General features: G+C 32.9%; 1 protein-coding gene across 1 annotated transcript; it reads right to left on the reverse strand.

Moving 5' to 3' along the window:
* Nucleotides 1-948: 948 nt before the first annotated feature.
* LOC113847780 (myosin-17) lies at nt 949-16,645 on the reverse strand. Its single transcript, XM_027477052.1, has 39 exons — nt 16,415-16,645; nt 13,171-13,299; nt 12,697-12,840; nt 12,454-12,599; nt 12,210-12,366; nt 11,968-12,026; nt 11,527-11,686; nt 11,272-11,421; nt 11,052-11,188; nt 10,817-10,963; nt 10,306-10,407; nt 10,175-10,232; nt 9,980-10,081; nt 9,843-9,880; nt 9,492-9,618; nt 9,216-9,386; nt 8,952-9,083; nt 8,724-8,833; nt 8,484-8,544; nt 7,741-7,918; nt 6,589-6,794; nt 6,360-6,479; nt 6,148-6,246; nt 5,818-6,039; nt 5,221-5,360; nt 4,849-4,966; nt 4,713-4,763; nt 4,526-4,606; nt 4,228-4,398; nt 3,946-4,101; nt 3,661-3,867; nt 3,037-3,174; nt 2,877-2,947; nt 2,696-2,795; nt 2,565-2,621; nt 2,428-2,484; nt 2,259-2,339; nt 2,034-2,116; nt 949-1,708 (listed from the first exon to the last, which is right to left on the reverse strand). Exons 1-39 carry the CDS (start codon nt 16,415-16,417, stop codon nt 1,585-1,587), a joined length of 4,593 nt encoding a protein of 1,530 aa, XP_027332853.1. The 5' UTR covers nt 16,418-16,645; the 3' UTR covers nt 949-1,584.
* Nucleotides 16,646-18,340: the final 1,695 nt, after the last annotated feature.

Below are 18,340 nucleotides of genomic sequence, written 5' to 3' on the forward strand. Positions count from 1 at the left end.
AATTTTTATTTATTATTTTTCTCTCCATCCAAATAAGATAAATGTGTCTGTATTTTCCCACTTCAAGAATAAATTTGAAAAAAAAAATTATACGTTTTTTCCTTACATAATCTTTTGCATTTATTTGCAGCAATGAATAATTTCTCTATATTATTACTTCACTATGTTTAATAACTTAATAAAATTAATAACATAATATAGGAATTTTTTTCTCCTGAATATAAAATCAAAGGAAATGCAATTGTTTTTTCCCTCTAACTAAAAGGTACGATGATATTATATGTAATATTTTTAATATATAATGTAATTAATATCCACAAAAGAATTACACTATCAAACAGAAAATTTCAAGAAAAATTAAAGGAATCTTACATGCTCTTAGAATTGTACAGTAAATGACAAAATAAAAGTTCCACGGCAACAAAATAAGGTAACTCAACATTTCTGTCGTATATTAGTCATTTCAGTTTTATATGCTTTGGTACCTAACAAATGAAAATAAAATTCAGATTTTCATAAGCCTTTGGTACCTAACAATAAATTTTGTTTTAAAGTACGCTTGTTGGATGCCCTGTTACCTGTACTTTTTATTTTGAGTGCACTGCAAAAACGTTCTCATTTGTTGTGTCTACATATTACCTCTGATTTTGGAAGTAACATGCTTCATATTATTTATTAAAAGAACATGGAATTATAGAAGGATGTGATAAAATGTGATCATAGTATTTAAAACGATAATGCTGGCCGAACATTATGCAAGGCAAGCATGGACTGACTTGTTTATTCACCTAATTGTACATTGCTTCTTTTCCACACTTGCCATATGTAAAGGTCCTCATCACCAACCACTATCATCAATTACTCATTTCATAAAACCTTGAAAGAATAGTTCCAAGGAGAAGTACGACAGAAGTTATTATATTGTGAGATTTAGAAGGCAGTTTCTAGATGTAAAATGCAAGTTGAAAATTTCTTGTGATAGTCCACATAAGTCAATCCTCCAAGCATAATATTTCAAGATACAATTAACTCTAAAAAAAATGAAACTCAATAAATGATCTCACGTCTGTACAGGTGCACTGAGTCATCTTCCATTATAACTCAGTCATTCAAAAAAAACCTATCTTTAAGTTCAAATTTCAAAAGAACTAAAGAAAGAAAGAATATTGCACGAGTAAATACAAATAGCAATCACACGAAACAAATATGCCCTATAAAATACATGGAGTCACTAATTGCACCCACCTATAACACTTAAAAACCAACCAGATGAGAAAAAAAACATGGCAGGTGTGACAGTAGTGCCTGGACACCTGCCTTTCACCTATGATCGCCATTTGTCACGTGACCCGCATCAATTGTGACATGGCTTCTTAACAAAACCCCTCGTGTTGATGAAACTTGAAGGGTAAAAATGAATTAACCCAGGCAACAAACCAATATTAGAAGCCTGAGTTGGCTAAATATACTATACACGTGACGAAAATGAAATTATATGCACATCTAGGCACCTGCAACTTTGTGCAATGCCCTGTAGAGAGCCACAAGATGGAGCATCAGAGCCAATCATCACCGGTATTTATATCACTCTGACCGCGCTAGTAAAAACCCAAATCCTGAATTTTCACGTATCAACGGAGGAGGATCCACGTCCGCTACTTCTACTTGTTGCATTGATTTGGAAATGTCGTCCACGGAAAATGGAATGCTGATCCCATATTCAAGGTTTAGGAAGAAATGATACAACAAAGACCAAGACAAGCAATAGAGCATTAAGGTTATATCTGGGAGTTGAGTTTTGAGGGGAAAGAAGGGACATTTTATTGTTAAATTAAAAATGTTATATACTATTTATAAAAGGTAATTTAAAAATTTAATATATTAAATTTATATTAACCTATTATTTTTTATTTCAAAAAGCTATAAAATTAGATTATATTTATTAGAAATGAAAGTTCACCCTTTCTACTATTTTCCTCTAAAATATAATTTCCAAACATACCCTAAACTGTTTGCTAAATTTGATACCGTACCTTGAGTCATCATCTAATAGGAAAGAAGTGCTGACAGCATTATTAGAGTCCTCAGACATCATAGCTCTCATGCTTGTTATAACCTGCATATAATCAGGGGAGGTTTTTTGAGATTTACCACATTGCAGGTGCTCTGCCAAGGTAAATTGTACAGAAGCCGTGCACATACAACTAGTACAAGTAGTACTAACAGATAAGTAACACAAATTTGCAAGGTTAACTTACTTCTGTAGACACACTGTGAGTGCCGTATTTGTCATCCCAGTACATTGTACTTATCCTGTATAACTGTTGTATACTGAGAACCTGTAGCATCAAAATATTATACTTACTCAGAGAATCAAAGGGAAGTGTGAGCTCATAAATAGTAGAGAGATAGAATGATGGCACCCACAGGGCAAAGCTCCTTAGTGATTTCATTCAGGGACTTTTTGGGTTTTTGATGTATCACCTGATATTGAAAATTGTGTCATTCCTTTACTCGATAACTAATATTGAATTGCATCTGAATTTGTATAGAGTGACTCTTACCAGGAACCCAACAGCCTGCCTGATATGTTTCAGTTCCTCCCAAGCTGAGCCAGTATACTGTACAGAATAGTTAAGGTGAAGATTTAAAAATGGAAAAGATAAAAGATCTGAAATAGTTGCTTGGTGCTTACCTCCTCTGTTGCCTCAACACACCACTGCTCTAATTCAGCTAGACCTGTTTTCACATACTCCCCATTGCTGAACGAACAACACTCACGACGCAACAGAAGACTGCAGTAATGATCAGATTAAGTCAATGAAAATGTCTGCATTTCACAATATGACATGCAGTGCAAAGGGGGAGAGAATTACCTATTGAATAATTGAACATTGATGAATGAGAATATTTGAGTGAACACTTTTCGGACCAAGAAAGGGGGCGCCTGTTAAACCAGACCTTGATAGGTTAAGACTTGAGATCATATATTCATATTTAGGCAACAAAAATGTAGACATTGGAATTGAAACTCACATAGTTTGCTTTCATTATCTTAAGATAATTGTTTAAGCTTTTCACAATACTTTGCCAGTGAGCAATTAAAGCTTGCTGAGCAACTGCATTAGCATGTGAGCGTCCTTTTACTAAACTTTGACGTGAGGTTCTTGGAGCCTGTAATCGTTTTATCATAAAGAAAAGATAAATAACCAAAAATAAAAACATCCAGAGAATTTAGCTTGTTTATTACTGGGTAGCTAAACCCTCATGTGACTGCTGCGTATAGACAAAGCACATGCACATAATCAACTAGTGATTTAGGTTGCCATTAGTAGACGAAAACTTTTCCTTTGTACCCAATCCCTTCCTAATTAATCATGTGAGAGGAAAATGTTTTCTTTTCTAATTTCAGTAGTTACTACGTGCACAGTGTCTCCTTCACATATGCTCCTGTGATATTTCTATAAACTTATATTTTGTCTGATTTGAATAAATATTAGTTATGATTCTTGTACAAGAAACATAAATATCAGATGACATTCACTTAAAGCCCACCCACATATGATTTTTTAATTTCTATTCTAAAGCCCATTAACCAATGAGAATTTCACAAAATTTTGATTGCCCCCACCCAAAAAAAAATGAAACATAATTATTTACCTGTATACACAGTCCAAGTAACGGAGATATCTCTTTTTTCAGGTTGTCTCTTATCATTCCATATATCTTCTCAAGGAAGGCAGTAAGCTGTTGCTTAAATAACAGTGCCGGATATTTTGCTTCTACTTGTCGTAAATCATCCAGTCTATTAAGACCTCGACCATTTAGAAATGATAATCCAGCACTTTGAGGAGATGCCCTTAGCCCCTAAAACACAGAAAACATTCAAATTTGTAAGATAAATAAAATCTACATAAATTTCTTCAAAAAGCAGTTGCTTCATACTTGAGACATTCTTCCAAAGAGAGAAGACGATGCTGTTCTCCGCCGTTGAGGTGTTAAGCTAGCAGCACCACTTGCTTTGAGGGTGCGTTGGAGTAGCAACAATAAAGTAGATGTATTAGATAACCAATAGGCTAACACATCAGTATTATCCTGGGCCTTCAAAAGTGCAGAACTCGCTGTTAGTACCATGCTTTTTGTATTTCAGAAATTGATGCAAGTACTTTAAAATGCAAAACCACTGCATCAAGAATAATATACAATTATTCAGAAGAGTTAAGTTACCTCAACAGCTGAAGCTATTGTTTGAATGATACGGTCAAATACTGTGGTCCTTTCAACTTCAAATGACCTCCAGTGAAGAAGACATTTATATATGACACATGCAGCAACAGGTTTGCCCCCAGAAAATCCCAAATCTTGTGATATGCACTTGATCAATAAGTCCTGGTTTTCCTGAACAAGAAATTCAAAATTTATAAGAGGAATTGACAAGAAAATAAGGGAAAAAAGATTTAAATTGAAAAGGTGGTTTGAACTATCTACAACAGATTTGGATTGTTCAATGCATTTAGCCACTCACCTGCTGCTTCTCATTAAGAGATTTTTGTGGTTTTCCCTCAGATTCAGGCTCACGTACATTTGATACAGCAAGTGCCATATCCTGAAAAATATAAGAAGTTAAGAATTTTAACAAATTATACAAAACCAGTCATTACCAAAGTTGGTTGCTGATATATAGTTTATCAAGAACAACAAAGTCTTCTTACTGATCCAATTTTCGCTTCACCATTCAGAGCACTCCCATTTTCGGGTGTCCTCTGCATTTTGTACATGAAATATCATAGTGAATCTCTTCATATACTATAAGAATGTTGAGTAACTACCTCCCGTTAGTACTCTTACCTGAATAATCACTGTCCTTGGTCTTGCAGACAGAGCTTTTCCAGTTGGTGATACAGCCAGTGCTTGCTGGCGAAGAACTTGATTTTCTGATTCTGAATTGGAAATTTTTTCTTCCAATCTGCATCAGAGTTATTTCTTAAAGTTAATTAGATTTTATACTACGGCAGGTATAGATGGTTGTCAACGGGGAAAGGAGATATATAGAACTGTATTATGCATCCAAAGGCAAAACAAAAACATTTATCAGAATCTGAAATCATTCATCCATTCTTATGAAAATAATTTAAACTGCATGTAAACACTATGGAACTAGTGTTCATACATACATACGCATATATATATATATATATATTCTCTTCAAGCTTTACTAACCTCTGAACCAATTCTTGGAGTTGGTCCACTTTGCGGTCAGAATCTTCAACTTTTTTAACCAGATCTTTATTTCTAACTTCAGTCTCAGCCTGAGCTTTTCTGGCCTCTTCTTTAGCCTCTTTCTCCAATAGTAGTGATTCCTGAATCAGATATTAAACAAGGAGACTAAATAAGTTTGCAGTTATTCATTGAAAATATGTATATTATGATTATAATTATTTTTATAACATAATTTATCCCAATGAATATCATGTAAGATAACTGCTGTTTAGCTGAACTCAGATTACAGGATGAGCTATCAGCAATTCAGCATATTATCATGTTATTATAATTACTTTTATGTTTCACGATTATCCTTTGAAAGATAAATGAAATAAAGGGATTCCCTGGAAATTAATCAATCAGAAAGTTGGAGGTTTAAGAAAGAAATTAAATAAAAAAGTAGAAGCATTTCTGTAATTTCAATAAGTTTGATGCTGTAGTTAAAAGAAAGCATCAATTTGCCATTTTAAACATTTTATAAAGAAACTAAATTCATCAGAAAATGCTATGATTTATGAAATTATTGATGTATCATCAATATGATCAATTGCCTACCTTCAAAGTACTGACTTCAGCCAATAAAGAATTAATCTTTTCAGTATCTTGAACTATAACAGGAGTCTCCTTAATAACTGGGGGTGCTTCCTCAATGGCCTTTCGTGCCACCTCACGTTCTTTGATGACCCTCGCATTTGCTTCTTCTACTTGTATTTGCATAGCATGTAAAGCATCCTGTAACTTAGCAATTTCTTGTGCCTTTTCCTCTTCCAAATCAGTCTGTAATCAGTTAAAATAAGACAAGTTTATGGTATTAAAAACTGCAACATTTATATCATCAATTAAAATGGCAATTCGTTATATGAAAATATATGATAATGAAGTTACTCTCAAGCGCTTCTCAATTTGCAAACGCCATGTAAGTTCTTCAACACGCTTTTCTAGTTTGTCCTTTGCTTCTTTGAGGGCCCCTGTTTCTCTTGCAGCCTGAATTTAGTAACAAGTTACACAAAATATTACTCCCAAAATATCTTCTTATAAAGCAAGACTAAGCACACCATATTACACAAACACCATATCAGAGAGAGTATAATTCAAACCATTTTAAGCATTCTAAGCTCCCTTCTAGCAACCCTCCTCCTCCAACCACATTGAGTAACAACTGAAGCCTTTTGCAATCTTTTATAATACAAATATGCAATTAGCCGACGCAAATGAGCCTGAAGAGATTAACACATAAGATCATTATAATGAGACAAGTAAAAAGGTTGCATGGTTCCATTTTTTTAACTAACAGTCTAACACTATGAAGAAGATCAACAAGAGAACCTGGATGTGAATTGCAGCCTTCGTTTGCTTTCTAAATCTAAATTCATCGCGAGCTTTCATAGCCCTTAAGCCTGTTTGTAATATAATTGCAGATGATCGTGATGATAAGTATGACTTCCTGGCCATGTATCCTTTGAAGTTCTTTTCTATTTTCAGAGCTGCTGCTTCACGTCGCAACTGCTCATAGAGCTTCCGAGCCAATATTCCTATTTATTTTTTTTTATTGAAAAGCACCATAAGAATCAGCATCAGATTAAGACAAGTAGTTTATACAAGATCAAACCACGAGAAGGATACTTCTGCTAGGAGAAAATCCCATCTGATTTAATGCTGCGTGTATTCTAGAATGCCATGAACACTAACACAGTAAACCAACTGGGGGTTGATGGAACATAGGGTTAATGAGAAAAGAAACAAGATTGATTTATTGATAGCAAGCCCAATTAGTTAAAATTCGTTAAAAAAAAAACCAAAAAGATTCTAATCGTACATGAGAAGATTTGTTCCGTAGAAAAAAAAAGATAGATCTGTGTTCCCATACATATAAATTATATAGGAACAAGAAAATTCTTGGATTACTTTTTGAAAAAGTAGAAGTTAATTTTTTTGGAGTAGAGTCTCCACATTTCCCTTTTGTTACTAAATTATTCATATAAGGGAAACGATTGGTAATTTTCATATTTGGTGGATTTGGGCTTTCCAGACAGACCTATGGCTATGGGTATCTTCACTACCATTCAGTTTCACTTCAGCTTTAGTAGTTTACATGTTGACAATATAAGTCCTATTCATCGAAGAACAATTTTAGATGAAATCATCAGACATCAGCAGCAAAAGTTATGTATATCTTTCTGTGCCAATAGTAATTGCCATCTCCTATTAGTACTAAAAGATAATGGAACCTAGCCAGCAGACACCTGAATAATACATACCAATACAAACAGCTTGTTTATGCAAGAGATTGGCTTAGTGCATGTTTGGATTAGTTCATTTTGTGTTAAAAATAAATTATAAATAAAATCTTACCAAAAGAAATTTTGAAGGAGAACAAGACGTTGTTCCAAAAATTTAGTCAGTCCATATATGCAATTAAGGTAATGAACTACTAAACAAGGGAAAAAAAACAAGCATATTAGATAGAAATAAGAATACCTCGCAAATTAGACTGCAAACAAATAGCAGCTTGACGCAATTCAATGAATTCCTTGCGTGCAATATGGGTACGTATTTGCCTCTGGATGATTCTTGCAGCATTTCCAAGAACCTCTGCTCTTCTTGCATCCAATTCAGCCATCTGGCCAGCTCTTAGGAACACCTTTGTCTTGCCTATCTGATAAACCATCATATATCTTGTATGATTTCATAGTTTATATATAAAATCCATTCATATAGATAGATTTCCACATGATATAATATGCAAAAGGTAATAACCATGAAAAAAAAAAAAAAAAAATTTCATTTAAGAAGTCCAGGAATCATTTAAAGTTATACAGAAAATGTGAAGAGGTTAGAGAGTGGATCACACAAGCAGATATGTCAATAAGTTTATACTTCTCTCTTGCTCTTTAAATAACTTTTTTCCATAGGATAGTCTGCATGAAATAGCATAAGGTTGTTTCAAAAGCTCCATAAGTCGCTACATTTAGGTATTTTCATGCTTCAAGCCTTCAACACCATAACCATGATCTTTGCTATTTTGATAAATTATTTAAGCTGTGAATGCTTGGCTACAGATTGCCCACTGTTTGTGTTAAAGTAGATTTACATACGCAGGGTGCCATTTAATTAGTAAAATAGTTGGACATGGCTCACTGATCCTCTTTTCTAAACCTGACCCTCCCACACACCATTGTCAACATATCAAAAGGTGTAAGGACTAGAGAGTACTGATTCACCTGATAGCCTTTCATACCCATTTTATCCAGGATCATTTGGCATGCAACCTTGTCATCATAGCTGAAAAGGAACAAGAAAAAAAACAATAAACTCATAAATAGAGAAAAAATGCAAGCAAGAGAGCTAAGAATTAAGCCATAGATTAAACAAAAAAGGCAGCTGCTCTAGAAATCACAGAAATGCAAAAATCCAGCTTCCAATTTAAAGAAAAAAACAGGCCAAAAAGGTGATGGCTTTACTTTCCATCCAGAACTTCAGGGGCAAGAACACCAAATCGGTTAAGAAATTCATAGAAGGTCCGTCTGGTAGGATATCCAGCACAGCTGATTCTAATTGCCTCAAGAACACCCTAAAGCCAATAACGAGACAAACAATCAACAAGAATAAACAGGCACCAAAGATATTGTTCCTTGTTTGCTCATTTATATAAAGGCAATGAAGACAAAGAAAGACTGTGATATACTCACACCACAGCGCAATTGATGGATAATATTAAGATTTTCAAAAATAGCAGGCTTGAGAACATTATTTGGCTTCACACATCTGATATAGTGAGGTTCTGTTGAATTCAAGGTCTCCATCAAAGATTGAAGTTGTAACTGCATTTGCAAAAACATGCCATTTATTACTTGTATAACATAAAGACAAAACCACAGATACCTGAGATAGGAATGTGAAAGACTGTTTGATAACAAAGTGACTTCAGAAAGAGAGGTAACTATTAGTAATACCTTGAAGCGAGATCCTATTGAAGAGAACTTTGAGGATTTTGAAGACTCCTCTGGGGAAGGGGGGAATAGACCAGCCACAAAGGAGCATTTTGAGGCTGTCAGCAGATCCTGATGTTCTGCCACCACATAATCCTTATTTTTGTCAAGAAACATATCAGCCAGATATATCACCTGGACAAAGAAATAATAATAAAAAAGAAAGAAGCAAAATATTCAGGCAACTAAAAAAAAGTAATAGCAGGAAACATTTAATGAAAAAAGACCAAATATATCTACCTCCCCTGCATAATGAGATATGGTAAAACTAGTCCGAGAAAGTTTAGGTTTGATGAAGCGCTTGTTGTTTTTGAATGTCTGGTACAACTTCTGGGCAAATGTTTCATGTGTAGACTTAGGAAACATACTGTCACACAAGGAGGCTAATATGAGTCCAACCAAACTACACAGTTCAAGCAATGTCTGATATTAAGTCCTATGCATATCCTACTTTAAACAACTGGAAATAGCATACAACTATGAAATTAAGATAGTGAGCAATCGTAATTTCAGAAAAGGCAAAGCATATAGCTTCTATTTAACTTAAAAACAATGGTTAGATTAACAATGAAATCACTGCTAGCCGCATACCAGGCTTCATCAAGAAGTGCAATTATTCCTCCAGGTTTCTGCCAAAGATTGATTAATAAAATCATTGCCTGAATTTTTTGAGTAGGACAACAACGAAAGTATAAACGGTCATAAGGCAGCAAGGAACAGTTAAATACCTTCTCAATTAGATCCAAAACATCTTGGTTGTCAACAAACTCTATGTAACTCCAATCTATCTCTTCTTTGGTGTATTCTTCTTGTTCCATTTTAAAAACATGCTGCAATCATTCAGAGGGGATAAAATAAACTCAATTATCCAGGGAAAAAAATTATCAAATATGGACCACAAAATGTACCAGAAATTAGCAAACCTGATTAAAATGTTGTTGCAACTTCTCATTTGTAAAATTAATGCAGAACTGCTCAAAACTAAGAAGAAGAAATTTATAAGATACAGGGCCAAATGCTAATCCATAAGAGCTACATAAAATTATTAGCTTACCTATTGAACTTAAAACTTTCAAACCCATAGATATCAAGAACTCCAATGATAGATTTTGAATTTGGATCTTGACCAATCGAATTGTTGATCTTCTCTACTAGCCTGGAAGCAATAATGAGAATTTGTTAGAATGACACCTTGAAGAAAGGAAATCTAGAACATTTAGTGGTCCAATCACACAACTTGTCTTTCCTAGAGACTACTGATAAGAATGAATAGTTCCAGAATGTTAGCATGGGGTTGTTTCAACTAAGAATGTGATTACCACATTTATAAAGTAATATTTATAACGGTGAAAGTAAATTCACAATTGATAGCCAAATCTGAAAACTATTATACAATACTTTAGTAAGAATTTAATTGTTGAGGTTTTGCTGTGTAATACATTTTGAGTTCTAGACCTTTCAATAGTTCTTTCTTTCCCTGAACACAATAATGCAAGAAAGAGGATCTATATAAAGCATGCAATATTAATATATTGTACATAAAGGCAGTGCTAAAGACTCATTACCAGTCAAACAAACGGGAATAAATGGTTTTAGCTAATGCATCCCTGCTACCAACAGCTGCAACAGGATCAAGGGTTCTTGTAATAACCTCTTCAGGTGTTACCATTACACGCTTGATCAGTGCATCTTCCAAGCTCTTACCATCACACCTACATCATTTTGTGTTAAAATGTATATTGGTGAAATAATAATACAGTAATGCATATGGGATACATAAGAGGACTATGCTGGGCATACCTAAGAAGTTCAGCAGTCGTATGAAGATGGAACCGAGACTTCTCATCCTTGATGACAGAAGAGTCAATCTCCTCTCCTTTTGCAAATTCAATATTTCCAAGGTGCAAAACTGCTGCAACAACCCTAAAAATTGCCTCCTGAAATATAGGGCTCTATTATTAAAGCAACTTTAAAAAATTCTTGTTTTATTGACAAATAGGATAGGATTCAGGAAGCTCACCTGCTCCGCCTCACTGATTCCAACAACATCCATTGCCCTTCTTGTTGCAAGATATTCATCAGCATCATCCACTCCATCCAGCGCATAGCAATTGGATTGATTCAAGTAATGGAAGGAGTTAGGATTTCCCAGCTTATACTTCTCTTTTTCCTATAAAATAGTGTCATGATGATTAAATATGAATATATTCATATGGAAGCCAATCTTTATGAAAAAGATAAGGGAGCATTTCAATGTCAAGAAATAACAATTTACCTCAGCTGGTGCTGCACAAAGAAGGTAAAAGCAATGGTAATTTCTTTCAGGATCTGAAATTTGACAGACACGGGACCTTTCAAGCAAATATGTGCGTATAGCAGCCCCTGAGATTCTTCCCTTGTTGTCAAATTGTATCTCAACAAATTTACCAAAACGACTGCACTCAAAATGAGAAACATGGCAAGCAAGTGTTATATCATGTTGAACAAAAAAGCAATATGCTTATATTACTTAGTACAACATATATATGACAAATAGAACACACAATTCTAAGGGTTAATAGAACTTGGACAATGACATACTGAACTGGTCCATCACAGTTTTTTCTCCCATCCCACCCCCTCTCTCTCTAAAGTAACATAGTCACAATCACATAGCCTAACCGTTCTATGAAAATTTTCATTTAATTTGATATTCCATGTGGCTGTAAACACTCACCTTGAGTTATTGTTTCTAACAGTTTTGGCATTGCCAAATGCTTCAAGAACTGGATTAGACTGCAAAGTAATTAGTACAAAAACAAGTATGAGGAAAAAGCTTCAACACTTTTTTTAACAGCCTGCATATCTAACAAAATCTGGAATAAAATGAAATAATAGAGAGGAACTAAAAGCTATAACTTATAAAGTAGAGCACAAAAAATATGGGGCGTCAAACAAGAAAATGCAGCTATATCATACTTCTAGAACTTGTTGTTCAACTGTTCTCCCTTCTACTCCAGATCGACCCCCAAGGTATGCAAGATATCGCATAAGCATCTTTGTTGTCTCTGTCTTACCAGCCCCACTCTCTCCGCTAACCAGGATTGAGTTGCTTTTTCCCTCATTAATCATTGCCCTAATAAATATAAACATGAAAGTAAATAAACTATATGAAAAAACTACAACAGAAAATATTATTGGAAGTTTGAAACTTATCAGTAACCTGTATGCAACATCTGCAACTGCAAAAACATGGGGACTCAATTCTCCAAATGCAGCTCCTTTGTATTGTTCCATCATATGTGTATCATATAGATGCGGTAACCTTTGAAATGGGTTTATTGCAATCAGGATATTTCCAGTATATGTCTGCAATGATGACAGAGTAGTTGATTATTCATAAGTTTCATCTCTTAGCATAAACAATCTCACCAGTAAATAAAATGATATAATCTGAGAATCATACATAGATTTCATTGAGTTCATATCTAGCTGCCAAGTTGTGCAGAACTCCTGGTTCGTGCAAGTATGACAATTTTGTCATGTCATCTACACCTCCAGGAGGGGCTTCATTGTCCTTGGGAAACACCTTTGAGATATTTTTGACAACCTGAAACCAGATTTGCAGACATAACAAATCATGAGAGTAAGCACCCCAGTAACACTCATTTTATTACTGGTCAAGCAGAAGGGATAAGGATAATGAAGTAGAAATGAAATTTGATTTCTGTAACTAAAGATATAAAATAAGCATAGAAGATGCAACTTAAGAGGATTGCATTGTATAGAAAAATATCATATAATTTATAAAAGTGATCTAACACAACTGGAATCTCAGAAGATTACAAGTAGAACCGTTGCAACAACCCAAAACAATATACAGAATAAAGAATATGTGCAAACAATTTCTCACAAACACAGTACAGACAGTGTGACTCACTGTTTTCCCATCTGTAGTGCGAACATGGACTTCTTCACCATTGATTTTAGAAACTTCTCCATCAATCCATGCTTGTGCTGGATCTTCGACCCAGACATGAGAACCTACAATGATGTTCACTGGTGCAGACTGCAAAGACAAACATATTGAACAGTCACAGCAACATGTTAAATCATAGAAACAGTACTGCCACTACACAGTATTAACCACAAATAATGCATTAATTTTGAAAATTAATAAACATTTCATGAAATAGGTATTTGAAAAACAAAGATATATATATATATAGTAAAACTTATATAATCTCTCATTGAGGCTAATATTCAGAAAAGGCATGCACAGAATGAAAGATAAAGTAGCTATCTAAAGTAAATAGCCAATAAAGCCATATATGTAACCAAGATGTTCAGAAAAAACAAGAGGAAATGAACACAAAGCAAATGTGCTTCTGGCCATAATGATTAAGTTTACAGGTGTACACATACGACATTAAACTTCATAATTTCATTTTCATTTAACAGCAAGAATAATAATTAAATAAAAGAAGAACAAAACCAAACAAATATTTAAATCAACAAACAAGAAGATAACATAACAAATGTTAGATCCATGATAACTAATGGCAAAAGATCATTGTAAGAAATTACATAATTTCAGGAAGATTATGAACAAATTACTATCACATTTGTAGTCTGGCTTTGCCATTATATCTGGCTGATCAATATGCTAATCATCATAGATTTTGTTGTAAGTATGGGTTCAAAATTTAGTAATGTCATTTTCTTTTCATTTTTTAAACAAATTATATGTGCAAAGAGAAGCAACTGTGGTGGCATTCACCAAAATTGTCATCATATTCATGTCATGTAACTAGAGCTATCAAATGGACCAACACTAACCCCATGTGGGTTAGGGCCGCAAAGCCCATAAGACCAAAAAACCCATTATATGGAAAGTTCATAAGGGTTAAGTGTGGGTTAGGACTAACTCACGGATTAAATATATTTAAAATATTTCATTGTAGCTTATTTTTTTATAGTATGACCAATCATATACTATTTGATGGGATGATCCATTAAAAATATTTCTCTTATATAACATATTTTCAACTATAAATTTGTATACAAAAAAACAAAAAACTGCTAAAAAAATAAATGAAGAATAATTAAATTTGTATAGTATTAAATATTTAGAATGAATTATTGTTTTTTAATAATATTAAATAAAATATAATAATTTATTAGTAAATTAAGTTATATAATTCTCTAATTTTTACTTGTATTATTAATAAGAATTAAATCATAGTAACAACTTTTGTCTATATAATCTTATAAATGAATTTTTTAACACATTACATTATAATATTATTTGAGTGTTAATTATAAAAAAATTTCATGCTATGATATTTTTATATTATTAATTTTTCTTGAGCTATTTTTGTAAAATTATTGAAAATATTAAAGATTTCTTTTTTCTTTTTTTGCAGGAACCATATTCAGTTTGTGTAAAGACATCCCATATTCAATAAATATTTTTTAAGTTATAATTTTTTTCCTTAAAATTTTTGTTACAATAAACACATTGACTTAACAATGAAAAGCAACACCAATAAAATCTGTTAAGCCATCTACTATCCAAAGGCTCAGGTTGAGTCATTCAAATAAAAGTTAATGTACTGACAAAAAAAATACAACACTGTCATCATAAAAATTATAATTATAAGACACTTAATATTGCAAAATTTATAGATGCATAAAAGTAACTTGTGAACATAACAAGAGTTAGTGAATATTTGCAAATTTAACTTTTGACTCTTAATTTACTTTAAAGTAAAATAAATAAATATATATTAGAGAATAAACTTAATTTTAGTTGAACACATTCAAACTTGCTGGTGTAAGTGCCTAGTAAAAAATCATAAGTGTTTAAAAATGTATTATCATATATATGCGTGTTAACTTTCGGTACCTTATTTTTTTACTAATCACAAACATTCTCATAGAGATGTCTCAAACAAACTTATCATATATATTACATTCATAGATAATTTTATTTTTATTATATGTGTAAGAAATTAAAACTTGCAACTTTTTTTATTCCTATCTTTCACTAAAAAGAAATGGCAAACAGTTGTTAACTACTTTCTAAAAAAGGTGAGCTAACCTATCTATAACCCTGATCCTAACTCATAATTCTTTTATATGTTGGTACTTTGCCTACTAACTATAGGACTTAAGAAAATGAAGTTATATAGTACATTAAATGGAGTGGGTTTTCGGCTATATAACTCATATCGACAGGTCTACATGTATACATGTAACTGGACCATCACACAGCTTGCACCTAGAACAATCATTGATATTCAAGCAAAAGTCAAGCACCAAAGAGATGCCATCCGACCAAACTCGATGTTTTGGCATGCTTCTATAGTTTGAAATACCACCCTGAATGGACAATTTCATGCAAACCTATTCAGAATTTCTAGTCAAGGACTTTATATCCAATGTCTTTTACATGAGTAGGGTGGATTTAATACTGTCATTGTTCCCTTGATACCAAATCACCCTTGCTATGCATGTATATGTATGTATGCATAACCTCCCTTGCTAACATAGTTCAAGACACTTTCTATAATTTTTTGGAACTAATCAATACTAGTTAGCTCCCTTTTTAAACAAACACTTAAATACCTTGTGCCCCTTCACCTGATTTATTTGTTTTTCCACTAAGAAAATTTTCACAAAAGCACATTTATAGTGAAACATGCGGAATAATGAATAATTCTATATTTCTTAATATTCAACTTCCCTCCAATTACCAATCCATGTCGTAAGAGTCTATAACTAATTCATCATGTATAAATTTCCAGCTACTAAACTATCAATCAAATATCTAATAACTTACAGTCCCTATCCAAAACTACCCCAATCTTATTCATCAGCCCTTCATATTCGGCAAACTCCATTTCACACGATCTCTTTTTCAGCAATGCGTGGATCGACTAACACAACCCTTATCTCGGGAAATAAAATATTTACCAGAACCATCCAAACGCCAAAAAAAAAAAAAAAAAACTAGTCTAGAAACGAAATAACATCCGCCAAACACATCATCGTCACACCGAAGAATTCCAAAATAAAAAAAAAAATCCAAGTCCAATAGATTCAACGGAGCAGCTCGAAGAGTCAAAGGAGAAGCAACGAAACGATGGAAAGAGAATAGAGAGAGTTTAATCGGAAATTACCATGGCGATTAATGCGGGCGATCTCGCGGGCTAACTCATCCGAGTGGAACAGGAAAAGAGAACTCAGTGAGTCAGATCGGACAGTATAGAACGGTAGCTTTGAAGTTTCAACGACAATTCTGAGAGAAAATAGGTTAAAATTAGAAGCCGGAGAAAACGATAAAGAAGAAGAAAACAAAGGAATCGAGCGACTTCAGTCTGGTTTCTCTCTCTTTCTCTCTCTTCTCAAAGCCTTTTTGAAGAAATGAGGTAATAAGAGGACAGGTACTGTACACGATTATTATTCATTATATATTTAATATTTAATTTTACTTTTAATATATACGGAAAACAAGTTTTGGTTTCTCTTTCTTTCTCTTTGTATGGAGACTGTAGAGAGAGTTGCTGCGTCTCTCTCTCTCTCTCTCTCTCTCTCTAGTTTCGTTGTATTTTTATTTTCATTTTTTAAACTAATTTTAAAAAAATGAGGTTTCTTGTTGGGGTGGGGTCACTGAGAAGAAAAGGGATGGCATTGGCTGGCGCTGGACATTTTTCGTGGTGTGCACAACACCGCCGGTTTTTTTTTTTTTTTTTTTTGGCTCTATAATCAATATTGCACACATTATGAAAAATATAATAAATAATAATGGACGACAAAATTATTATTTTATTTTTTTCCCTTCCCTTGCGACATACATTTTTTGCTATTTACGAGAGACTACCATGGATCCTTTTCGTTGTTGTGAAATTGAATGGAGTATCTAAATTCCTTGTTAAATTGTACTTCTATGGCATACGTTGAAAATTAGTTATGGTAATTTTGATTTATATTGGCAAAAAACTAGCTTTTTGTCATGTGTATTATTCTTTCAAAACATGGATCCCATGATAGTATTCAGTTACAGTAGAATTTACCATGTAAACGGTTAGGAGTTCAAATTCAAAATTCTTGTCAGCGAAGATTCCCAATCAAATACTTGTGCATTTTTTAAATCTACATTATCATTCCATCAAATAAAAATATTCATTTTATATTTAGAAATATTTTTTAAACATGTCGACATTTAAAGTATATATTGAGATTTTTCAAAAGGAAAAAACATGTAAATAGCAATTTTTATTTACTATTTTGTCTCAATTGGTTCTTATATTCATAATATTATAATAATAAATCATTATGTTCACCATTAGTAACAGTTCAAGGATTAATTAAAATAAAGTGTGAAACTCAGGATATTTATCTGTTAAAAAAAAATACAAAGTTTAAAATGATAAAAATGTGCTTATTATTCGTGTCTCGACCCTCGACTTATAGAGGATCAATAATAATAATTTTTTTTTTGTGATTTTATTACGAGGAAAAAAATTTATAAAAAAAAACTCGAAAACTTATTATAGTTGAAGTATGAACTCATGCCATCAATAAGATATATAATTTTTATATCCGTTAAATTAAAAATAAAATTAAAGCACGTGTCATCCTAATTCAACGATATATATAACTCACTCTTATACGCATATTTTAAATTAAGCTTTAGCAAATAATTCAAATGTAGCAATTAAATGGTAATCATCCAAACTTTGGTTCCGTTACGTAAATATATACAGTGTTTTATAATGAGAGAAGAAACTTTTAAGAAAAACGTTGCATCTTAATACACGGTATCAATACGGTTGTGCATTCTATTTAAGAAAATAAAAAGGAATTCGGGGATTCAAAATATGCAAAGCAAAGAATTTTCTAATAGTTACAGACTTACAGCCCTTTTTTTCAGGGAAAATTAAAAAAGGGAGGTTTTAAGACATTGCAATGAGATGTCCGCTCATAATTCGGTGGCACCAAAATATTTTATTAGCAAATTACTTGGGACAGGGAAAGAAGCCTTTTTATCAGACATCATGGTCCATAGTGATGTTTAGAAGTATGTGTGACGTGGCAATCATGTT

Source organism: Abrus precatorius, unplaced genomic scaffold (genome assembly GCF_003935025.1).
Source record: "Abrus precatorius isolate BTA unplaced genomic scaffold, Abrus_2018 Scaffold8, whole genome shotgun sequence".
Classification (NCBI taxonomy): domain Eukaryota; kingdom Viridiplantae; phylum Streptophyta; class Magnoliopsida; order Fabales; family Fabaceae; genus Abrus; species Abrus precatorius.